The sequence below is a fragment of the Ranitomeya variabilis genome, chromosome 1 (genome assembly GCF_051348905.1).
Source record: "Ranitomeya variabilis isolate aRanVar5 chromosome 1, aRanVar5.hap1, whole genome shotgun sequence".
Classification (NCBI taxonomy): Eukaryota; Metazoa; Chordata; class Amphibia; order Anura; family Dendrobatidae; genus Ranitomeya; species Ranitomeya variabilis.
The window spans coordinates 311,225,884-311,251,800 of NC_135232.1; the positions used below are offsets into that span (position 1 = coordinate 311,225,884).

Below are 25,917 nucleotides of genomic sequence, written 5' to 3' on the forward strand. Positions count from 1 at the left end.
TCTTCTGAAAGAGGATGGAAAGCGCAGAAACCTGGCCCTTCAGGGAGCTAAGAGCCAGGCCCGAATCCAGTCCTGCCTGAAGGAAGGCCAAAAGAGAAGGCAGGGAAAAGGTCATGGATGGAACGCGGTTGGACTCGCACCAACGGAAATAAGCCTTCCAGGTACGGTAGTAGATCCTGGAAGACGAAGGCTTCCGAGCCTGAATCATGGTATGAATCACCCGGTCTGAAAGGCCGGACGCTCTTAGAACCGCGGTCTCAACAGCCACGCCGTTAAACTGAGCGACCGAGAATTCGGGTGGCAGATCGGACCCTGAGACAGCAGATCGGGCCTGTCTGGAAGGCGCCAGGGGGCGTCCGCGAGGAGGTTGACGAGCTCTGCGAACCAAGCTCTCCTGGGCCAATCCGGGGCGATCAGGATGACCGGCACTCCTTCCGCTTTGATCTTCTTCAACAGTTTGGGAAGAAGTGGAAGGGGTGGAAACAGGTAAGGCAGCCCGAACTGTGACCAAGGGATGGCCAGAGCATCGACGCCCACTGCGAGAGGATCGCGAGACCTGGAGACGAACTGCGGAACCTTCCTGTTCATTCGAGACGCCGTGAGGTCCACGTCCGGAGTCCCCCATCGAAGACAAATCTGATGGAAGACCTCCGGATGCAAGGACCATTCCCCTGCCGCGAGGCCCTCGCGGCTGAGGAAGTCGGCGGCCCAGTTGTCCACGCCGGGGATATGCACCGCCGATATCACTGGAACTGTAGCCTCTGCCCAAAGGAGGATCCTGGAGACCTCGGCAAGGGCTAGGGAGCTCCGGGTCCCCCCCTGATGGTTGACATATGCCACGGCCGTGGCGTTGTCCGTCTGGACCCGGACTGGCAGGCCCCTGAGAATAGTTTCCCAGTGGCGGAGGGACAGAAAAATGGCCCGAATTTCGAGGACATTGATTGGCAGAGACGACTCCTGCGACGACCAACGGCCCTGGACCGTCAGGTGGCGAAACACCGCACCCCAGCCGAGCAGGCTGGCGTCCGTCGTCACCACCTGCCAGTGAACTGGAAGGAAGGACCTGCCCTGGGAGACAAGAGGAGACGTCAGCCACCAGTTGAGAGACTGTTTGACCCGAGAAGAGAGACGGATTGGCCGATCCAGGGAGAAGACAGACCTGTCCCATTGAGACAGAATGGCCTGCTGGAGGGGCCGCGAGTGAAATTGGGCGAAGGGAATCGCTTCCAATGTTGCTACCATCCTCCCCAGAGCCCTCATGGCCGAACGGAGAGAGAGAGGCCGAGGACCCTGGAGCAAGCGTATGTCCCGACAAAGAGTGGATTTCTTGTCTTTGGGAAGAAAGACTCTGGACTGGCGAGTGTCGAAGAGCATGCCCAGAAAGATGATGCGCTGAGAAGGGATAAGGCAGGACTTCTTCCGGTTGACCAGCCACCCGAAACGGACTAAGGTGTCGATAAGAATAGACAGGCTTTCGTGGGCCTGAGCAAAGGACGGAGCCTTGATGAGGATGTCGTCGAGGTAAGGAAAAAGGACCAGGCCTCTGACCCTCAAGATGGCCATCAGTGCTGCCATGATCTTTGTGAACACCCTTGGCGCGGTTGCTAGGCCGAACGGCAGGGCAACGAACTGAAAATGTTCCCGGAGCACTGCAAAGCGCAGGAAACGGTGATGTCCAGGAAAAATCGGGACATGTAGGTAGGCGTCCTGGATGTCGATTGAGCACAGAAACTCCTGGGCCTCCATGGAAGCAATTACTGAACGAAGAGATTCCATCCTGAAGCGTCTCAGATGAACTCTCCTGTTCAGCAATTTGAGGTCCAGAATGGGACGAACCTTGCCGTCCTTTTTCGGTACCACAAAAAGGTTCGAGTAGAAACCCGTGAAACGTTCTTTTTCTGGTACGGGAACGATAACCCCGGCTTTGAGGAGAGAAGCGATGGCTGCAAAGAAGCCCGGAACTAAAGCGGGATCTCTTGGAGGACGGGATTCGAGAAACGATCCCGGGGTCGTGAAACGAACTCGATCTTGTATCCCGAAGATACAACTTCCCTGACCCATGCGTCCTCTACTGCGGAAAGCCAGACGTCCCTGAAAAAGAGAAGACGGCCGCCCAACCTGGGAGTTGGGCTGGAGTCTTGCCGAGAGTCATGCAGAGGTGGATCTTCCAGTCCTGGACCTGGAGGATCTGCCCTGGGAATAGCGAGGACGCCAGGACGGAGTGGGTCTAAAGGACACCGCCTTCTTCTCTTGACGTGCCTGTGGCCTCTGTTGCTGCTGGGAAAAGGAGCTAGACGCCGCGAAACGGCGAAAAGGCCGGAAGGGACGAAACTGCCGTCTAGGAGGACGACGAGGCTTAGCCTGGGGGAGAAGAGAACTTGTACCTCCGGTGGCGTCTTTAATGATTTGGTCCAGCTGGGAACCAAATAGACGAGAGCCCTGGAAGGGCAGGCTGGTAAGGGACTTCTTGGAAGATAAGTCCGCCTGCCAGGCCTTGAGCCAAACGGTCCGGCGGATGGCAACAGCATTGCTGGAAGCCTGAGCCGCACAAGACGCGGTATCCAGGGAGGCGGAGACCAGGTATTCACCAGCGTGGGAAATTTGGTTGGCAAGCTCCGCTAGTTGCGCGGGAGGCGCCCCGTCCAGGATACCGCGACGGAGATCTTTGGCCCATTTGGAAATAGATTTAGAAACCCAAGTAGAAGCAAAAGCTGGGCATAGCGCTGCCGCAGCCGCTTCAAAGGCTGACTTCGCAAAGGATTCTACAACTCTATCGTTAGAGTCCTTCAGAGATGCTCCGCCGGACAGTGGAAGCACAGTGTTGGTGGACAGCCTGGAGGCAGGGGGATCCACCGAGGGAGAGACCGTCCAATTGGCGGTAAGTTCTGGAGGAAAAGGATATAACACACCCAGGCGTTTTCCCCTCTGAAAACGTCTGGTCGGGTTCTCTCTCTCTCTGGACAAGATTTCCACGAATTCAGGATGAGGAGCAAAAAACTTGGAAGGTGGTTTGGCCCGTCTAAACGAAACCGCCTGATCTGCGGGTTCCGTAGAGGGATCCTTGATGCCACAGGTTTGGTTTATTGCCCCAATGAGATTCTGGACCATATCCCTCATAGTGGCGATTTGGTTAGAATCCAGCTCCGAAAAATCCTCCGAGGGCGCATCAGAGAGAGCCTCGCCTGACTCAGGGGAGGAGGATCGGGGGGACACCGACCGCCGGGGAGGGCCGTGTGGCGAGATGGAACGCGAAGAGGACTCAGACCGACAGTCCTGCCTGGACCTTTTGTGGCGTATCAAGGAGGGCTCGGGCGGTGGTTCCTGGGACCCGCTGGCTACTGCGGGGGTCTGCAGAGGTAATCGATCCAGCACGGACACCAGGGTTTGAGACACCCGTGTTAAATCGGCCACCGATTGAGACAGAGTGGAGGCCCAGCCTGGGATGGGGGTATCACTCTCGGGCGGATCGGCCGGGGGAACCTGGGCGGTGGGAACAATTGGGTTGCTGCAGGCCTGACAGAGCGGAGAGGACTGACCTGAGGGAAGTTTGCTGTTGCAGGACGAACATGCAAAGAACTTGACTATGGCAGAAGAGGAAGAAGTAGGAGGACGGGAGCGGCCCCCTTTAGAATTAGACATTTTGAGAGGTCCCTGAAGAAAATGCCAGCAGGTTAGGGGACAGTGAGGCAGAGGGGGGTGTCAGTCTGCAGTGCAGCTACTCACGGACCCGGTCCTGAAAGATGTCCCACTGTCGGGTGAAAAACTCCTGCCTGAGGTGCTGTATACTGCGCAGTGCTGTGCCGAAGAGATGCGGTGCGGGCCGCACTGCGTGGGCTCCAATGCTGAGTGTCCCTGGAGGAAGGCGGGCGGGGCCAGACACAGAGGCGCCGGTGGGTAGGGCACAGATGTCGGGCGGGAAAAAAAGCCCGCCCGCAGCAGCGGAAGTGGAGGGGCGTGAAACCGGAAGTAGGCCCCGGCAGAAGCTGGGACCTAAATTAGAGGCCGGCGCCGCCGGAGAAAGGAACCGCGGCGCCGGAGCAGTGCGCCGCACGGACAGAATAGCGCGGCGACCTGCTAATGCCCCCCTAGAGACCGGAAGAGGCGGGGTCGCGGCGCCAGAAGTAGGCCCCGGCAGAAGCCGGGACCTAAATTAGAGGCTGGCGCCGCCGGAGAAGAGAATCGCGGCGCCGGAGCGGTGCTCAGAAGCCGGCGCCGACCGCAGGAATAAGTAGCGCGGCAGCCCCAAGAATGCCGCGCAGAGGACACATTGCGGCCACCGAGCGGTGAGGCCGTAGAGCGGCGCGGCAGTGGAAAGCCAGACGTCCCCTGCCAGGCTGTCACGCTGTAAGAGGGGACATTGTGGCCGCCGAGCCGTGCGGCTGCAGGGAGAGCCCGATGAAGGGTGCAGCTAAGGTGTGATCCCTAAGAAACACCGCATTAAGGTACTTCTACTTCCCCACACTGCGAGGAAGATCCCGGGGGGTTGGAGAGGAAATACTCACCTAAACATCCCACGCCGTTACTAACCTGAGGGGAAATGAGACGTCCACGGAGCCATGATGGACGTCCTCGTCTCCTCCAACCGACAGGCTCTGGTGGGCGAGTGGGTGGGGGACGGATGCAGGACCGGACTTCTAAACACGCTGGTGTGCTAGGCTCTTGGTCCTGCAGAAGGATCTATGAGGATACGGGGTGGCAGTACACGCCGTACTCATAGTCCGAATTGTGGGAGTACAGGTGTGACTGTTCACCCTGTATCCCTCCGGAAATCTGAAAAGAAACGACGCACATTGAGGTAGATAAGGGTCTAATGAAAGACCCGTGTCCACCTCCTACTGACACTAAGCTAAACTGAAGAGTATAATGCCAGTCGGTGGGGTGTACACTGCAGAGGAGGAGCTAACTTTTTTATTTGCATAGTGTCAGCCTCCTAGTGGCAGCAGCATACACCCATGGTTCCTGTGTCCCCCAATGAGAGGCGATAAAGAAATTAAATTTTTCCAAAGTCTACTGCTTCATTTTTTCTAATGGCAATTTGCATATACTCCTGAATGTCAGAGTGATCAGCTTAACAGCAATTACTGTACTTGCAAAGTCAATATTTGCCCAGAAAATGAACTTTAACCCCCAAAACACATTTCAACATCATTGCAGTCCTGCCTTAAAAGGAGCAGCTAACATCGTTTTAGTGATTGATCCATTAACACAGGTGTGGGTGTTGATGAGGACAGGGCTGGCGATCAATCAGTCATGATTAAGTAAGAATGACATCACTGGACACTCTAAAAGGAGGCTGGTGCTTGGTATCATTGTTTCTCTTCAGTTAACCATGGTTATCTCTAAAGAAACACGTGCAGCCATCATTGCACTGCACAAAAATGGCCTAAAAGTACCTTCACACTAAATGACTTTGCAACGATAACGATAGCGATCTGTGACGTTGCAGCGTCCTGGATAGCAATATCGTTGTGTTTGACACGCAGCAGCGATCTGGATCCTGCTGTGATATCGCTGGTCGTTGCTGAAAGTCCAGAACTTTATTTGGTCGTTAGATCGGCGTGTATCGTCGTGTTTGACAGCAAAAGCAACGATGCCAGCAATGTTTTACAATGGTAACCAGGGTAAATATCAGGTTACTAAGCAAGGGCCGCGCTTAGTAACCCGATGTTTACCCTGGTTACCATTGTAAATGTAAAAAAAAACAAACCAGTACATACTCACCTTCTGATGTCCGTCAGGTCCCTGGCCGTCTGCTTCCCGCACTGACTGTGAGCGCCGGCCGGCCGTAAAGCACAGCACGTAAAGCACGTCACCGTTGTGCTCTGCTTTTACTTTACGGCCGGCCGGCGCTCACAGTCAGTGCGGGAAGCAGACGGCCAGGGACCTGACGGACATCAGAAGGTGAGTATGTACTGTTTTGTTTTTACATTTACAATGGTAACTAGAGTAATAATCGGGTTACTAAGCGCGGCCCTGCGCTTAGTAACCCGATGTTTACCCTGGTTACCCGGGGACCGGCATCGTTGGTCGCTGGAGAGCTGTCTGTGACAGCTCTCCAGCGACCACACAGCGACGCTGCAGCGATCGACATCGTTGTCGATATCGCTGCAGCGTCGCTTAATGTGACGGTACATTAACAGGGAAGAGTATCGCAGCTACAAAGATTGCACCTCAGTCAACAATCTATCGCATCATCAAGAACTTCAAGGAGAGAGCTTCCATTGTTGTCAAAAAGGCTCCAGGGCGCCCAAGAAAGACCAGCAAGCGCCAGGACCGTATCTTAAAACTGTTTCAGCTGCGGGATCGGACTACCAGCAGTGCCGAGCTTGCTCAGGAATGGCAGCAGGCTGGTGTGAGTGCTTCTGCACGCACTGTGAGGCGGAGACTCTTTGAGCAAGGCCTTGTTTCAAGGAGGGCAGCAAAGAAGCCACTTCTCTCCAGAAAAAACATCAGGGACCGACTGATATTCTGCAAAAGGTACAGGGAGTGGACTGCTGAGGACTGGGGGAAAGTCATTTTCTCTGATGAATCCCCTTTTCGATTGTTTGGGACATCTGGAAAACCGCTTATTCGGAGAAGAGGTGAGTGCTACCACCAGTCTTGTCTCATGCCAACTGTAAAGCATCCTGAAACCATTCATGTGTGGGGTTGCTTCTCAGCCAAGGGAATCGGCTCACTCACAGTCTTGCCTAAAAACACAGCCATGAATAATGAATGGTACCAGAATGTCCTCCAAGAGCAACTTCTCCCAATCGTCCAAGAGCAGTTTGGCGCCCAACAATGACTTTTCCAGCATGATGGAGCACCTTGCCATAAAGCAAAGGTGATAACTAAATGGCTCATGGAACAAAACAGAGATTTTGGGTCCATGGCCTGGAAACTCCGTAGATCTTAATCCCATTGAGAACTTGTGGTAAATCATCAAGAGATGGGTGGAAAAACAAAAACCAACAAATTCAGGCAAAATGCAAGCATTGATTATGCAAGAATGGACTGCTGTCAGTCAGGATTTGGTCCAGAAGTTGATTGAGAGCATGCCAGGGAGAATTGCAGAGGTCTTGAAGAAGAAGGGTCAACACTGCAAATATTGACTTGCTGCATTAACTCATTCTAACTGTCAATATAACCTATTGGTACTCATAATATGATTGCAATTATATTTCTGTATGTGATATAAACATCAGACACACTAATAAAAACCAGAGGGCAGCAGATCATGTGAAAATATAATTTTGGTGTCATTCTCAAAAATTTTGGCCATGACTGTATACTGCAGAGGAGGAGCTAACTTTTTGTGTTAACTTAGTGTCGCCTCCTAGTGGCAATAGCATACACCCACGGTCTGTGTCCCCCAATGAGGCGAAGGAGAAAGGGGAAGTATCTTGAGCTCCTGAAATAATGTCAGACTCCTCTTCAGAGGTGATTGTGGACAGCCATCGACACTACTGAATCGCATCCTGGGTTTGCGGTCAGTCTTTGTCCCCTGACACAGTCTCGCTCTGGGGAAATGAGCGGGCAGAAGAGGGAAGGCAAGGACCTGGTCACCTAAACGCTCTTAATGCATTAGGGTCCTGCTATGCAGACCTGAGAAGGCAAAGTGTGACAGATTCCACACCGTTCTCAGTCGTCAGTGGCAGAGTGACGCATTGCACTCTGCTTACCACAACAATGTATCTGAAAGAAAAAAAGGAAAAGATAACTAAAAACAACAAAGCCCTAAAAGGTAGAAACAAGTGTGGGAACAGACCAGTGTCTGCCTGCTTGTGACACCAAGTTAAAAGTGATAAGCTTTGCGCCAGTTGGTGGGTATGATATGGTGATGAGCTTAGTTTCAGACTCCTAGTGGCAGTACCTTACACCCAAATTCTCCTGTGACCATCAATGAAGCGAGAGAAATTTTGACGCAACTCAAAATTGCACAAAAATTTGGTGACTTGATGTTTATAAAAACAGGTTCTTCTAGCTTCACCAAAACAGGAGGAGTTGGGGGTGTGCTACCAAAGCTCGTCTAATTCATGACGAGTTGCGGCACAGCCTATGGGAAAATTCTCACTCCAGTTCCTGAATGGAGTTAGGTTTATAGTATGGCGCACGCAACTTGTCAGACACTTGGATTCAGAAAAATGATGTCTTGATGAATAGGGGCCCTCAAAGTACGCAGAAAATTGATAATCAGTGATGTGGGCAGGGTTACACAGGGCTCAACAATCTGAGCTCTGCAGCAGAGAAAACTGATTCTATCACAACTGCTGTACCCCGTAAACTATGTGATACATAGCTTGAATTAGGATCTTCGTCTCTACATCATGTCGCTGTCAGATTACATAGCACCAACCTTCTGACAGATTCCCTCTAATAAAAGACTTGTATATCCATTTTTACATAGGCTTATGGCCACTTACCCAGCACTGATGGAGCTGGTCAGTTCAGAAACTGGCACAACTTTTGCCTTCACAGTGAGTATGTTGAGATTCATAAGGAAGTAGAAAGTAAGATTCAAGGAGCTGTTATCTGTAAATTAGAGGAGGAGAATTACAATCATACAATTTTTATTAGCTAAGGCCAGGTTCACAAAGTTAGGAATTCAGTATTTCTATTCTGTATTAGGAACAGAAAAATGGAATTCATGCCAAGGAGGGATTTGTTACGTGATAGATACAAAGGACTACAATCATAGCAGAGTTTTGTTCACGTTTCCATCAGGTCTCGTTTCCTGGAAAAGTAGTTTATTCTCCCATTTCTCTAAAAATGAATGAACCTCCAATGTGATATTCTAGATCCTTTAATATCCTACTGTCTTCCAAAGGCCAAAACTAAATTACCTTTGCATTTAACTACAAGAGAAACACAGAGTGGATGTCTCTTCAACATCTCCTTTCTTTTATCATCCAGCTGCACACCAAGTGTGGGGCGACGACGTTTCTGTAACATTTAAAAAAAAAAAAAAAAAAAAAAATATTAGAAGAATAGTCAACATTACTTCCCACCAAAGTCAGTTTTCGCCATCCTGACCAGGACAAATGTTTCAATTCTGATATGTGTTACTAAATATGGAATGAGCCTACATATCCAAAAGAGAAACTCTCTAGGCTGCTATCCTCCAAGTAATGTCCATTTAACAGTGAGACCTGAGCCCAGCAGTTGGTTTGATACTGTACCTTTGCTCCACTGAAGTGAATGGGGCTGAACTGTAGTAACACATACAACCGCTATCTGTGGAACTGATTAACTTAGCGAAATGCTTTACGTCAAGATTTCCGTCCATCCACAGAATGGAGCATTATTGTGCATGAGTGACCATGGCTCAGTTATATACAGGGATATAAGAATCTTGCTTTCATCATCAGTGGGTGTTAAAGGAGTTCACCATTGACTAGGTCATTTCAGAACAGTATGGGTTTAATATCCAGGCAACCCCACTAACAAGCTGTTTGCAGCTCAGGTAGCAGAATGTATATACGGTACAGGAACAATATGGCTCCCAGCAGTGAGCAATGACTGCACGCAGGTCCTGTAGTTAACTCCTAGACACTTGAATAATAAGTGAAGCTGTAGTACCAGAAAACCATCACTACACAATGCATGGAGCTGTGCTAGTACTACTGGAAACAGCTGATTGGTGGGGGTGCCAGGAAATATGTAGTGCCCTCATACCTAAATAGGGGTCAACCCCTCAAAAATGGAACAGTTATAAAATAAAGTCTTACAAATCAGCAAGTATGGCAAATTCTGATGTGCAAAATCGGTCCAGGTGAACCCTTTCTACATTTAGCATTAACTTTCACACTTGGCTCTCTGGAAGCACCAACAGCACAGTCCAGACCAGTTGTATAAGAAGTTCATACATTGGGCAACCAGGACGCAGTAGCCATATTAGCCTGAGATCACCAAGTTCCTGAGAAGGAAACAGGTTAAGGCAGGCCCTTTCCTGTTCATGTAGTATATCTCAGAACTTTATTAATTCTAAGTTGCTACAAAGTACTTTTTTACAGCTCCCTAAAATGGATATGTACTTAAGTTTACACATAGTATACGTGTACTAATTATCCCCAGAAACACAAAAGTGGACATAAAATGTGTGTGTGTGTGTGTTTGTATGTGTAAATATAAATTATATATTATATACACACACTATATATATGTGTGTGTGTGTGTGTGTGTGTGTGTGTGTGTGTGTGTGTGTGTGTGTGTGTGTGTGTGTGTATAATATATATATATTATACACACACACATATACATATATGTGTGTGTGTGTGTGTGTGTGTGTGTGTGTGTGTGTGTGTGTGTGTGTGTGTGTGTGTGTGTGTGTGTGTGTGTGTATATATATATATATATATATATATATATATATATATACACACATATATATATATATATATATATATATACACATATATACATATATACATATACACACACACATACATATACATACATACACATACAGTGGTGTTCAAAAGTCCTGCATAGGATAAATTGATTTTTCAAGTTTTAAACTTTTTCTGTCGAATATCTTCGATGCTAATATGACATATTATATATGGGTTTGTTCAGAATACAATTTTGCATTCTCTCCCTGTAATATTTTTAGCTTTTGAAGCAGTTTTGCCTGAAATTATTGCAACAATATGGGAATTGAAAGCACAGCTAAATATTGTACAGCTTCAGATCCAAAATTAGCCAATCACAGATGAGGTTCTTGTGACCAATCATAACCTGGATATGGCAGCCAATCACATTACATCCCATCTGCTGCTTTGTTTGTTTGTTTTATCTGTTGGTCTATCTAGTGAATCATACTGTAGAGTTTTATGATGGAAGCCTTCAGATTTTTGTCAGCGGAGGATCGTGTGCGAGTTGTGGTGCTACATGAAGAGGGTTATACTGGCCCCCAGATCGCAAGGAAGGTCGGCTGTAATCAGAGTACAGTCATAAGAATTTTGCAGAAACATAAGCAGCTTGGAATTACCCAGGACAGGCCCAGATCTGGTCGGCCCAGAAAGGCAACTAAAAGGGAGGATAGAGTACTGATAAGAACATCCCTTGCCAATCGAAAGCTCACCTCTCCTCAGCTTCTGCGAGAATGGCAAGAAAAGTGCAATATTGAGGTAGCAACATCGACTGTGAGGAAGAGATGTTTGGAAGCAGGATTGAGAGGGTGCAAGGCCCGAAAGAAGCCATTGATGACAGCCATACAAAGACAAAGGTGAAAACTGTGGGCATTGAAATATTTAAGATGGAGGAAGGAGGAGTGGGAAAAAGTGCTATTTAGTGACGAAAGCACTTTTTGCATTTTAGGAAATGATGGCAAGTCTTATGTGAGAAGGTTCTCACATGAAGAGTACAAGCCAGAGTGTTTGAGCTTCTCTGTGAAACATCCGATGAAAGTAATGGTCTGGGGCTGTATGGCAGCCAATGGTGTTGGAAGAACAAGGTGGCTACTATTGACTGGCCAGCTCAGTCCCTGGACCTCAATTCAATTGAAAATTTGTGGCCCAAGGTATCATTAGAGATATCTAGAAAACAGCAAAGGACCAAGAGTGAGTTGATTGAGGCTCTGATACAGGCATGGAACCACATCATCACTCGTGAACATCTGCAGAAGCTTGTTCACTCAATGCCACAGAGATGCAAGCTGGTGCTCAAGAGCAAAGGCTGGCCAATAAAGTATTAGAAGCTAAAGATGCACTCAAAAGGCCCTTTTCAGGACTCTGAATTAAATAAAAAATAATAAATCTTAAAAAAGTAAAATTTAAGTCTGTGTGAACTTGCATTGGAAGTTAATGAACTTAGAAACCTGTTCACCATTCTACACACTGTACTGGTGTAGGTATGGTTATGCTGTAAAAAAAATTATCAAAAATGCGCATACCATAACAATTTATACACTTGGGACATTCAAAAATGAGTATGGCATACAATGAGGGATTACAAAAACATATATGTTCCACCAGTTTCACTGTAGAGATGCAGAAGTATGAAACAGTTTTCTTCACGCCTATGCAGGACTTTTGAACACCATTGTATATACACACACACACACACACACACACACACACACACACACACACACACACACACACACACACAATATATACATACATTTACATACTTCCAACTTCTTCAGTGAGTCAGTTATAAGGCACCTTGTAGAGCCTGAACTAACTATACCTGTATGATCAGGAATAATCAAAAATGTTTGTTTTTTTTTTATTAAAAATTTAAAAGTAATTCAAACAAGCAAACAAAAAAATCAGTATCTCTCACCGTTGTCTGCTCCTCCTCAGCATCAGAATCACTTTCATCATCTAAGAGAAAATCAAGCAGAAATATTAAAACCTATACTAATGTTTAAAAAGTTTGCTATACATTGGGCGCATATAGTTTTTGACATGTAACTGACATATTTTGTGCAGCAAATATAAAGTGATCAGAAATGTAAAGACGCTGCCATTTAGCTTCTCTGTAACTTTCCTTTAAAGTTTTAAGATATATTTAAAGTGGAACTGTCAATAGGTCAAAAGCAGCCAGTTTTACACAGTTATTTCTGTTGCTCCCCTGATGTGCTTTTTTTTTTGTTTTATATCCGACATAGTTCTAGTGATTGGAGCCTTTTTGGTTACTACTAATTTTTATATAGTCTTTATAAAGGGAATGTGACTCCGGATTCCCTGGGGGCATGCAATTTCTCTGCAATATGGCCCTGTGAGACCCTATGACAGTGATGGCGAACCTTTTAGAAACCAAGTGCCTAAACTGCAACCCAAAACCCACTCACTCATCACAAAGAGCCAACACGGCAATTTAACCTGAATGCTGAAGTTTTAGTTAAAAAAAAAAACAACAAAACTCATGCAGAGAGCAGGCGAAGGCAGCAGAGAGCAGTCACAGACAGGAGCAGGAATATGCTTCCTATCCTGGTATATGCACCAACATCCTGGTACATGCTCCCCCCCCCCCCCCCCACTCATCCACCTGGCAAAAGTAGCTTTGGAAGCTGGCAGACCCTTGTGGCCGCCTTCCGGAAGGAGGAAAAGAGAATCAGACCTCCGGAAGGACGCAGTCCTAGACACGTATATACGCAATGCCCTGACGAGGTCAAGCGTATGCAGAGACTTCTCCACTCTATAAACCGGAACCGGACAAAGGGATGGTAGTGAAATTTCCTCATTGAGGTGGAAGTTGGACACAACCTTCGGAAGGAAGGATGGTGCCGTACAAAGAACTACCTTGTCCTGGTGAAAAGCCAGGAACGGCCGTCTGCAGGAGAGTGCTGTCAGTTCAGACACCCTGCGTAGCGAGGTGATTGCCACCAGGAAAACCACCTTCTGGGAGAGAAGGCGGAGCGGGACTTCCTTAAGGGGTTCGAAGGGTGGTTCCTGCAATGCTGTCAGGACCAGGTTGAGGTCCCACGTTTCTAGTGGTCGTCTGTAGGGGGGAACCAATCGGGAAACCCCCTGAAGGAAAGTCCTTACTTGCGGCTTGGTAGCAATGCGCCTTTGAAAAAGCATTGAGGGGGCTGACACCTGGCTCTTAAGCGAGCCCAACGACAGCTTGGCCTCCAGACCGGATTGGAGAAAACCAAGTACTTTGGGTAGGGAATAAGGGAGTGTGATCTGGCCACGAGATTCGCACCAGGTAAAGAAAGCTTTCCAGATACAGTAATAAATCTTGGCAGAGGCTGTCTTCCGTGCCCTGATCATGGTTCCAATGACGTCCGGCGAGAGCCCTGCCTGGGTTAGAACCCAGGTCTCAAGGGCCACGCCGTCAAATTGAGAGCCCCTGAGTTCTGGTGGTAGAACGGGCCTTGTGATAGAAGATCGTGGCGGACGGGGAGACGCCAGGGGGCGTCTGCTGTAAGTTGTACGATGTCGGCGTACCATGTACGTCTGGGCCAGTCCGGTGCAATTAGGATGGTTGGAACTCCCTCTTGTTTGATCTTCCTCACCACTCTGGATATCAGGGAGAGAGGTGGAAAAATATACAGAAGCTGGAACCGAGTCCAGTCCTGAACCAGAGCGTCTGCTCCGAGCGACCGCGGATCGTGTGTTCTGGCCATGAAGTTGGAGACCCTGGCATTGAAGTGGGATGCCATTAGGTCCACATCCGGGGTCCCCCAGCGGTGACAGATCTGGCGAAAGAGTTCGGGATGGAGAGACCACTCTCCCGAGTCTATTCCTTGTCGGCTGAGGAAGTCTGCTTCCCAGTTGTCCACACCCGAAATGTGGACCGCCGAAAGAACCGACCCCGTGTCCTCCGCCTAGCGGAGGATGTGTGACACTTCTCGCATCGCCTGGGTACTGCGGGTCCCCCCTTGGTGATTCACATATGCCACAGTCGTGGCATTGAAGGACTGTATTCTGATGTGAGAGGCTGCCAGTAAGTGATGGAAGGCCCTCAATGCCAGGAGGATGGCACAAATTTCCAGGATGTTGATGGGCATGGTCGCTTCCACTGGGGACCACTTGCCCTGTGCCCTGTGGTGTAGGTGCACCGCACCCCAACCCGTCAGGCTCGCGTTGGTGGTCAGAACCTTCCATTGACCTGTGAGAAAGGATTTCCCCTTTGCTAGCGAGGTTGGCTTGAGCCACCAGTGCAGGGACCTCCTGGTTGACGACGTTAGCTGGAACTCCCTGTCGAGAGAAAAGGGATTCCTGTCCCAGGACTTGAGAATGGCTAGTCTATTGCTGCCCCCATCTTGCCGAGGACTCTCATGGCAAACCGGAGAGATCGAGGGGGTTTGCGGAAAAGGGTGCGAACTCCTAGGCGGAGAGCTGACCGATGCACAGTGACACCATCTGCAGCAAGTTGATGCTGCAGATCTCTGGAGGTGGCCTGAGGATTGTCCTTGACTGATCTCACCATTCTTCTTCTCTGCCTTTCTGATGTTTTTCTTGGCCTGCCACTTCTGGCCTTAACAAGAACTGTACCTGTGTTCTTCCATTTCCTTACTATGTTCCTCACAGTGGAAATTGACAGGTTAAACCTCTGAGACAGCCTTTTGTATCCTTCCCCTGAACAACTATGTAGAATAATCTTTGTTTTCAGATCATTTGACAGTTGTTTTGAGGAGCCCATGATGCCACTCTTCGGAGGAGATTCAAACAGGAGAACAACTTGCAAGTGGCCACTTTAAGTAGCTTTTCTCATGATTGCATACACCTGGCTATGAAGTTCAAAGCTCAATGAGGTTACAAAACCAAAAAAAGTGCTTTAGTAAGTCAGTAAAAAGTAGGTAGGAGTATTTAAAACAAGAAAATGATAAGGGTGCCCATACTTATGCACCTGTCAACTTTTGTTTGAATGCAGATTGCACATTTTCTGTTAGTACAATAAACCTCATTTCAAGGCAGAAACATTACTGTGTCCAACAGTTATTAGATATATGAAACTGAAATAGCTGTTGCAAAAAAAAACAATTTTTATAAAACATTAAGCTTAAGATTAATAGGGGCGCCCAAACTTTTTCATATGACTGTATTTGTTGAGCCGTTTTAGGTCTAGTATGGGCCGTACGCTGCCTCCTTTCTTGGGAACTACGAACAGATTGGAGTAGAACCCTCGGAAGCGGTCGGTCGTGGGGACCGGTACTATGACTCCTGCTTGAAAAGCGAGGAGACCGCTTGGTGGTAGGCACGAGCCTTGGCTGGCGGTTTTGGGGGGACAGAGAGGAAGAATCTGTCCGGTGGGTTGGAGGTGAAGTCTATTTTGTATCCGGAAGACACTAGTTCCCTGACCCACCTGTCTTCTGTAATAGGCAGCCAGACTTGGTGAAAGAGCAAAAGTCGGCCGCCTACTGGTGTGGTGTCTTCCGGAGTCCGTGAGTCATGATGAGGAGAAAGTCTGAGATTTTCCTCCTCTGGGCTTAGGCTGGCCTGCTATTGACTGCCAGGTCTTGTCCGACCTTTGTGTCGATCGTGAGTTGTCCCTGCGTGGGGAACGGTTACAAATTTGTGCTGGACGCGAGACGGACCAGCCCGAGGAATTCCAAAAGGATCGGAATCGAGTTTGGTTACGCTTCTTGTAAGTGCGTTTAGGTCTGAGTTGGGGAAGAGAAGTACGCTTACCCCCGGTAGCGTTGGATATCATAGTGTCCAACTGTTCACCGAAAAGTCTCCCACTGAGGTAGGGGAGGTGCGCGAGGGACTTCTTTGAGGCTGCGTCCGCTTTCCATTCCCGCAGCCAGAGGATACGCCAAATTGTGATGGCGTTTGATGCTATCCCCGCTACTCCCCTTGCTGAATCCAGAGCTGCGTGAAGCATGTAGTCTGCTACAACTGCTATTTGAACCGCTTGGTCTGACAGCTCAGGAGCGGATGCTTGGAGAGCTTTTTTTGCCCAGGCCAGAATGGCCTTGGCAGCCCAAACTGAGGCGAACGGGGAGCCAGGGATGCCCCTGCTGACTCAAAAATTGAACGAGCCATGAGTTCTACCTGCCGGTGGGCTGCGTCCCTGAGGGATGAGCTATCTGGCAGTGAAAGGAGGGTCTGTGCTGCCAGCCTAGAGACCGGGGGGTCCACTTCGGGTGGATCTGTCCATTCCTTGGTGTCCTTCTGTGGGAAGGGGTACCTCACATCCAGATATTTGCGATTAGCGATTTTTTTCTCAGGCTGTGAGAGCTGCTTTTTAAGGATCGCCTTAAACTCTGGGTGGTTAGAGAAAACCTTAGGCGGCTTCAGAGGTCCTTCAAAGGAAATCTTATGTTCTGGGGCCTCTGGTGGCGGACCAGAAATGTCCAGCACCCGATGGATGGAAGAGATTATGTCCTCGACTAGCGCTGTATTGCTAGGGGGGGATTGGGATCAGGGACCCCTCCGTTTCCCTGTCTGAGTCGGAGTCGCAGATGCCTTCCGAATCCTATGTATCACGGAGGCGTCCCCTGCTGGGTGAGCTGGGGAGGAGGCCTTCTCTGGTCGGGGACTGCGGAGATGTGCATTGTCTGCCCCTGGAAGGGGACGGTCTAGATGACTTGGAACTACGGTGTCTCTCCCTAGAAGGGAATGACCATGTCTATGGGATGATGCAGATGGACTTGACCTATGGGTCCGCTTGCGTCCTGACCTAGACGTGGATGTGCCCGGTCGTTCTGTTCCTGAGTCAAGCTCTCCCTTTGCTGGGTAGCGGTCATAGCCGAGGCATGACTCTGCAGAGCCTGAAGCAATGTGAAGGTTTGACACTGCGTCAAAGATTGCGACCTCTGAGTGACCCATTCTGGCGTGGCATTAGACACCGAAGCATTGGCAGGGGCTTCTTGGGGCTCTGACGCAGTAGTCTGGATGCCGTCCTGGCAGCACGTTACGTGCAGCCACTGGGGAGAGCGGTCCCGCCGGCTGTACAGAATGCATAATAGCAGTCCTGCCTGGTTCTCTGGACCTTGAGCCCGGCATAGTGCACACAGTGCAGAAGGGCTGGCTGCAGAGGACCTTACAGGGGTAGAGAAACCTATAGGGGAGCCTTATAGGTAATATGGATTCACAGCCGAGTAAAACAACCCAGCTGTGATCTTGCCCCGCCAGTATGCCCCTAGGTCCAGCGCCGAAGATCCACAGTCCTGTGCTCCCCGGAGACTGGCTGGCCTGGTCCGGCTGACCGGGAGATGCAGGGTTAATCCTTGCTGCAGTAGAAATGGCCGCCAAGGAGAAGAGGCAGGGGAAGAAGGGGGCGGAGAGCTGAGAAAAAGGCGGCAAAGTTGTGTAAAAACGCGCCCTTTCTGTCTCGATCCACCCTCTTTATGACACTGTAGAGTGTCATATTTGTCATCCTGGGGGCAGAGAGGAGGCGGCGGCTACAGCTAGGCCGAAGCCAGGGCCTAAATTAGATGCCTGATGCCCAGAAAGTCTCCAGGCCGGCGCGGAAGTCGCAAGGCAATATTGACTTGCGCTGGCGTGTACTCCGGAGGACAGAGAATGAACTTCAATCCAATATTGCGGCCAGCATGCAAGGAAAGGGTGACTCAAACACCCGAAAACCCCGCCCGTATGACCCAAAACCGGTCCCGCCAAATTCAGGTGACAGGTTCCCTTTAATGGTTTGGTCCAGCTTAGAACCAAAGAGACGAGACCCCTGAAAAGGCAGGCTGGTAAGGGACTTTTTGGAAGACAAATCTGCCTGCCAGGCCTTAAGCCAAACGGTCCGGCGGATGGCAACCGCGTTGCTGGATGCCTGAGCCGCACAAGACGCGGCATCCAGGGAGGCTGAGACCAGATATTCACCCGCGTGAGAAATCTGGTTGGCAAGTTCCGCCAGCTGTCCGGGCGGAGCCCCGTCCAGAATACCCCGACTGAGTTGTTTGGCCCATTTGGATATGGATTTTGAAATCCAAGTGGAAGCGAAGGCCGGGCAAAGACTAGCTGAGGCCGCTTCAAAGGCTGACTTCGCGAAAGATTCTATGACCCTATCGTTAGAATCCTTCAGAGATGCTCCGCCGGACAGTGGAAGACCTGTGTTGGTGGACAGTCTGGAAACTGGAGGATCCACCAAAGGAGAAGCAGTCCAATTAGCGGTGAGCTCTGGAGAAAAGGGATATAAAACGCCAAGTCACTTTCCTCTCTGAAAGCATCTGGTCGGGTTCTCTCTTTCTCTGGTCATAATCTCCTCGAATTCCGGGTGAGGAGCTTAAAACTTGGAAGGTGGTTTAGCCCGTCTAAACGAAACCGACTGATCTGTGGGTTCCGTAGAGGACTCCTTGATGCCACAGGTTTGATTTATCGCTCCAATGATATTCTGAACCATATCCCTCATGGTAGCGATTTGGTTCGAATCCAGCTCCGAAACATCCTCTGAAGGCGCATCTGAGAACGCCTCGCCTGACTCAGGGGAGGAGGACCGAGGGGAAGTCGACCACAGAGAAGGACCGTGTGGTGAGATGGAGCGAGAAGAGGACTCAGACCGGCGTTCCTGTCTGGACCTTTTGCGGCTTGCAATGGAGGGCTCGGACGGAGCTTCCTGTGACCCGCTGGCTACTGCAGGAGTCTGCAGGGGTAATCGGTCCAGCACTGACACCAGAGTTTGAGACACCCGTGTTAGATCCGCCACCGATTGTGACAGAGAGGAAACCCAGCCTGGGGTGGGGGTATCGCTCTCAATCGGAGCAGCCGGGAGATCCTGGACGGTGGGAACAATCGGGTTGCTGCAGGCCTGACAGAGTGGAGAGGACTGACCTGAGGGAAGTTTGCAGTTACAAGACGAACATGCAAAGTATTTGACTAAGGCAGAGGAATTAGAGGAAGAAGTAGGAGGACGAGAGCGGCCCCCTTTAGAGGTGGACATTTTGAAGGGTCCCTGAAGAAATGCCAGAGGGTTAGGGGACTGGGGGGCAGAGGGGAGTGTCAGTCTGCATTGCAGAGCTACTCACGGCAGATGAAAACTGAAACCAGGTGGAGGACGTCGTCCGGCTTGCGTGTGGACCTCCGGGGAAGACTGTAGACAGGAAGGCGATAAGAGCTCCTGCCACAATTCAAGAGGAACCGCAGGAAAAACCGCCAGATTGCGCGCTCTGCAAGGTGGTGGAGCGGCGGTGTGTGGCGCCAGCGAAGTGGGGAGGGCGGAGTCTGCTGAGCGCCCAGGAGCACCAAGATGGCGCTGGTGGGCGTAGAATGTGGGGAGAAGGTCGTCGGGCGGGAGAAAAGCCCGCCAGAGCAAACCAGAAGTGGCGGAGACGCGGTGCCGGAAGTAGGCCCCGGCCTGTAGGGGGCCGCGCCGCACAGAGCAAGGATGCGGCCGCAGGCAAGGCAGTGCGACTGCCTGTAAAAGTGTGGCCGCCGTGGAGGAAGCAATGCGGCCGGTTACCAGGGCCACCGCGCAAACGCTACTGCGGAGGTCTGTGCCAGAAAAAGTGTGGCCGCAGTAACAGCAGTGCGGCTGCCTGTAAGGCGCCGCGTAAAGATGCGGCCGCAGGAAAAGTTGTGGAAGCGCCCATATTTCCCCGCTCTTGTAGCAGAGAATCCGCAGAGACCCCCCCAAGGAGAGACTGATAGGGAGGGAAAAGGATACTCACCTAAACATCCCACGCCGTCCGGTACTAACCTTAAAACGTGGAAGGTATTAGACGTCCGTGGAACTGGTGATTGACGTCCTTGTCTCCTCCAACCGACAGGCTCTGGCTCCTCCAACCGACAGGCTCTGGTGGGCGAGTGGGTGGGGGACGGAGCTAGGACCGGACTTCTGAGCACGCTTGTGTGCCAGGATCTTGGTCCTGCTGTTGGATCTATGAGGATACGGGGTGGCAGTACACGCCGTACTCATAGTCCGTATTGCGGGATTACAGGTGTGACTATTCACCCTGTATCCCTCCGGAAAACCTGAAAGAAAAAACGACGCACATTGAGGTGGATAAGGGTCTAATGAAAGACCCGTGTCCACCTCCTACTGACACCAAGCTAAACTGAAGTGCATAATGCCAGTCGGTGGGGTGTACACTGCAGAGGAGGAGCTAACTTTTTTTTGTGCATAGTGTCAGTCTCCTAGTGGCAGCAGCATACACCCATGGTTCCTGTGTCCCCCAATGAGAGGCGATAGAGAAATCGTACGTGCACACGTGAGATATTACACAGCTAGAACTCTTTCATAGCAGATCTTTATGCTGACAGAATATAACAACGCTTACATAGAAAATACCCCCTTACATTGTTCCATGTTGGATTATATACCTTGAGAATCCTCAGGTGGTTTATATAAAGCTTTTGCTTCTTCAACACTCCCTTCAATGCTGACCACAAGCTTCTTGTCTACAACACAAGATGGGAAAATTCATTCATTATAAATGGTACAAAAAGAAACGAAAACGATGTACTTTCTGCTCCAGCCATGTGAATAATAAGTCTGTCATATGTCAATCTGAATGTATATACAAATGAATAGCATTTAGTGTAACCCTAATGCATCTGCATGTACTAATTAACATCATGGCGCCATTAATAGATATAGGAAAATAGTCAATATTGATTTTTTCCGGATAAAATCTCAGAACATTTTCGCATGCATGAGTCATGCAATCACCACTGGTAATGCGCTAAGCCCCAGACCACGAAGCAGTTTTAGAACAGCAAAAGCTCAATAGTCAGCACACAGTGAAGCAACACCCCAGGAGACGTGTGGCCATCACAGCATCTCTCTCATTTACAATCAGAGCCAAAATTCTTCATACTGGAAGCGAAAAGCAATTTTTAAATCTATCACACAGGAAAAAAGCGACAAAAAGCTGAACCGAAGATAAATACTCACCCTGCCGATAGGGCTGAGAGTAATTCTTCATGTGGACTGACATCAGGGAAAAAGGGGAAATGGGTAGAGAAAGAGCAAGACATAAATTAAGAGAGTAAACAGTGTCCAGAGAATGTATGATTGGACAGCAAGGAGGAGGAGAAGAGCGTGGTGACAGCAAGGAGAAGAGCGTGGTGACTGCAAGGAGAAGAGTGTGGGGATATACCATGTCATGACAACAAGGAAAAGAGTGTTGAGATATCCTATATCTTGAAAGAAAAAATAAAAACTGTTGACAAAGTAATGTGTCCTGACAGTATGGAAAAGGTGTGCTGACATTCTGTACTATTCAAAAAGGAGAAGAGTGATGATTAGCGCTGTCCTGACAGCAAGGAAAAATATTGGTTCTTAGTTTAACATTCTGTTCAGACTGTATAAAGCCCACTGCTAAGTCACAGCAAACCTATAAGGGGGTCCTAACTTCTATCCCCTTAACCCCTTCCCGACCTTTGACGCATACGCTGCGTCATGAAAGTCTGTGCCTTCCCGACCTATGACGCAGCGTATGCGTCATGGAATGATCGCGTCCCTGCAGATCGGGTGAAGGGGTTAACTCCGATTTTACCCGATCTGCAGAGACAGGGGGAGTGGTGCTTCAGCCCAGGGGGGGTGGCTTCACCCCCCCGTGGCTACGATCGCTCTGATTGGCTGTTGAAAGTGAAACTGCCAATCAGAGCGATTTGTAATATTTCACCTAAAAAACTGGTGAAATATTACAATCCAGCCATGGCCGATGCTGCAATATCATCGGCCATGGCTGGAAATACTTAAGTGGACCCCCCCCACCCCACCGATCGCCCCCCCAGTCCTCCGTTAGTCCTCCGGTCCCCTCCGTCCGCCTGCCGGCTCCCCCGTCCTCCTGTCCGCTCCCTCCTTGTGTGAATAAAGCCCCCCTGTGGTCCGATCACCCCCCCTGTGCTCCGACACCCCCCCCCCCACCACCCCTTCATACTTACCGATCCTCCCGGTGTCCGGCCGTCTCCTCGCTGGGCGCCGCCATCTTGGAAAATGGCCGGCGCATGCTCAGTGCGCCCGCCGAATCTGCCAGTCGGCAGATTCCTTACAGGTACATTTTGATCGCTGTGGTAGGTTCTATCACAGCGATCAAAATAAAAAAAATAATAAATAACCCCCCCCTTTATCACCCCCATAGGGACAATAATAAAATAAAGAATTTTTTTTTTTTCTTTTTCCACTAGGGTTAGGGTTAGAACTAGGGTTAGAACTAGGGGTAGGGTTAGGGGTAGGGTTAGGGTTACGGGTAGGGTTAGGGGTAGGGTTATGGCATGTGCACACAGAGCGGATCGGCCGCGGATCCGCAGCGGATCGGCCGCGGATCCGCAGCGGATACGCAGCGGATCGGCCGCGGATACGCAGCGGATCGGCCGCGGATACGCAGCGGATCGGCCGCAGATCCGCAGCGGATCGGCAGCGGATACGCAGCGGATCGGCCGCGGATCGGCAGCGGATCGGCAGCGGATCCGCAGCGGATCGGCAGCGGATCCGCAGCGGATCCGCAGCGGATCGGCCGCGGATACGCAGCGGATACGCAGCGGATCCGCAGCGGATCGGCCGCGGTTCCGCAGCGGATACGCAGCGGATCCGCAGCGGATCGGCCGCGGATACGCAGCGGATCGGCAGCGGATACGCAGCGGATCCGCAGCGGATCGGCCGCGGATACGCAGCGGATCGGCCGCAGATCCGCAGCGGATCGGCAGCGGATCGGCCGCGGATCGGCCGCGGATCCGCAGCGGATCCGCAGCGGATCGGCAGCGGATACGCAGCGGATACGCAGCGGATCGGCCGCGGGTACGCAGCGGATACGCAGCGGATACGCAGCGGATTGGCCGCGGATTCGCAGCGGATTGGCCGCGGATCCGCAGCGGATTGGCTGCTGCGAATTCGAAGCAGTTTTCCATCAGGTTTACAGTACCATGTACACCTAAGGAAAACCAAATCCGCTGTGCCCATGGTGCGGAAAATTCCATGCAGAAACGCTGCGTTGTATTTTCCGCAGCATGTCAATTCTTTGTGCGGATTCCGCAGCGTTTTACACCTGTTCCTCAATAGGAATCCGCAGGTGAAATCCGCACAAAAAAACACTGGAAATCCGCTGTAAATCCGTAGGTAAAACGCAGTGCCTTTTACCTGCGGATTTTTCAAAAATGGTGCGGAAAAATCTCACACGAATCCGCAAAGTGGGCACATAGCCTTAGGGTTAGGGTTGGAATTAGAGTTAGGGTACCGTCTCACAGTGGCACTTTGGTCGCTACGACGGTACGATCCATGACGTTGTGTCTGACAAGCAGCAGCGATCAGGGACCCTGCTGAGAATCGTACGTCGTAGCAGATCGTTTGGAACTTTCTTTCGTCGCTGGATCTCCCGCTGTCATCGCTGGATCGGTGTGTGTGACAGCGATCCAGCGATGCGTTCACTTGTAACCAGGGTAAACATCGGGTTACTAAGCGCAGGGCCGCGCTTAGTAACCTGATGTTTACCGTGGTTACCAGCGTAAAAGTAAAAAAAAAAAAAAAAACGTACATACTCACATTTCGGTGTCCTTCAGGTCCCTTGCCGTCTGCTTCCCGCTCTGACTGTCTGCCGGCCGGAAAGTGAGAGCACAGCACAGCAGTGACGTCACCGCTGCGCTCTGCTCTCACTGTATGGCGGCACTCAGTCAGAGCGGGAAGCAGACGGCAAGGGACCTGAAGGACACCGAAATGTGAGTATGTACGTTTTTTTTTTTTTACTTTTACGCTGGTAACCACGGTAAACATCGGGTTACTAAGCGCGGCCCTGTGCTTAGTAACCCGATGTTTACCCTGGTTACCTGGGACCTTGGCATCGTTGGTCGCTGGAGAGCGGTCTGTGTGACAGCTCCCCAGCGACCACACAATGACTTTCCAACGATCACGGCCAGGTCGTATCGCTGGTCGTGATCTTTGGTAAATCGTTATGTGAGACGGTACCCTTAGGGTTGGAATTAGGGCTAGGGTTGGAAATAGGGTTAAGATTAGGCTTGTGGTTAGGGTTAAGGATAGGGTTAGGGTTGTGTTGGGGTTACAGTTGTGGGTAGGGTTGGGATTAGGGTTAGGATTAGGGTTGGATTTAGGGTTACGGGTGTGTTGGGGTTAGGGTTGTGGTTAGGGGTGTGTTGGGGTTAGGGTTGTGATTATGGTTATGGCTACAGTTGGGATTAGGGTTAGGGGTGTGTTGGGGTTAGTGTTGAAGTTAGAATTGAGGGGTTTCCACTGTTTAGGCACATCAGGGGTCTCCAAATGCAACATGGCGCCACCATTGATTCCAGCCAATCTTGCGTTCAAAAAGTCAAATGGTGCGCCCTCCCTTCCAAGCCCCGACGTGCGCCCAAACAGTGGTTTACCCCCACATATGGGGTATCATCGTAGTCAGGACAAACTGGACAACAACATTTGGGGTCCAATTTCTCCTATTATCCTTGGGAAAATAAAAAAACTCCGGGCTAAAAATCATTTTTGAGGAAAGAAAAATATTTTTTTATTTTCATGGCTCTGCGTTATAAACTTCTGTGAAGCACCTGGGGGTTTTAAGTGCTCACTATACATCTAGATTAGTTCCTTGGGGGGTCTAGTTTCCAAAATGGGGTCACTTGTGGGGGAGCTCCAATGTTTAGGCACACAGGGGCTCTCCAAACCTGACATGGTGTCCGCTAACGATGGAGATAATTTTTAATTCAAAAAGTCAAATGGCGCTCCTTCCCTTCCGAGCCTTACCATGTGCCCAAACAGTAGTTTACCCCCACATATGAGGTATTGGCGTACTCAGGAGAAATTGCCCAACAAATTTTAGGATCCATTTTATTCTGTTGCCCATGTGAAAATGAAAAAATTGAGGCTAAAAGAAAATTTGTGTGAAAAAAAAAGTACTTTTTCATTTTTACGGATTAATTTGTGAAGCACCTGGGGGTTTAAAGTGCTCACTATGCTTCTAGATACGTTCCTTGGGGGGTCTAGTTTCCAAAATGGGGTCACTTGTGGGGGAGCTCCAATGCTTAGGCACACGGGGGCTCTCCAAACGCGACATGGTGTCCGCTAAAGATTGGAGCCAATTTTTAATTCAAAAAGTCAAATGGCGCTCCTTCCCTTCCGAGCCCTGCCGTGCGCCCAAACAGTGGTTTACCCCCACATATGAGGCATCAGCGTACTCAGAACAAATTGGACAACAACATCCGTGGTCCAGTTTCTCCTTTTACCCTTGGGAAAATAAAAAAATTGTTGCGAAAAGATCATTTTTGTGACTAAAAAGTTAAATGTTAATTTTTCCCCTATTTGTTGCTTCTGCTGCTCTGAAACACCTGAAGGGTTAATAAACTTCTTGAATGTGGTTTTGAGCACCTTGAGGGGTGCAGTTTTTAGAATGGTGTCACTTTTGGGTATTTTCAGCCATATAGACCCCTCAAACTGACTTCAAATGTGAGGTGGTCCCTAAAAAAAATGGTTTTGTAAATTTTGTTGTAAAAATGAGAAATCACTGGTCAAATTTTAACCATTATAACTTCCTAGCAAAAAAAAAATTTGTTTCCAAAATTGTGCTGATGTAAAGTAGACATGTGGGAAATGTTATTTATTAACTATTTTGTGTCACATAACTCTCTGGTTTAACAGAATAAAAATTCA

At 49.8% G+C, this 25,917-nt stretch overlaps 1 protein-coding gene across 7 annotated transcripts in view; it reads right to left on the bottom strand.

Annotated features, from left to right (window-relative positions):
* The window catches only part of THOC5 (THO complex subunit 5), an 83,450-nt gene that overhangs the window by 48,255 nt on the left and 9,278 nt on the right, over positions 1-25,917 (bottom strand). For 4 of the 7 annotated variants that reach the window (XM_077296859.1, XM_077296869.1, XM_077296888.1 and 1 more), the window contains exons 9-12: positions 20,649-20,726; positions 12,268-12,308; positions 8,823-8,922; positions 8,403-8,511 (exon numbers count right to left, since the gene is read on the bottom strand). In XM_077296859.1, coding sequence (XP_077152974.1) covers positions 8,403-8,511; positions 8,823-8,922; positions 12,268-12,308; positions 20,649-20,726 — 328 coding nt within the window. Of the gene's footprint in view, positions 1-8,402; positions 8,512-8,822; positions 8,923-12,267; positions 12,309-20,648; positions 20,727-21,222; positions 21,259-25,917 lie in introns of all 7 variants that reach the window. The other 3 variants (XM_077296841.1, XM_077296851.1, XM_077296834.1) reach the window with 1 other exon arrangement.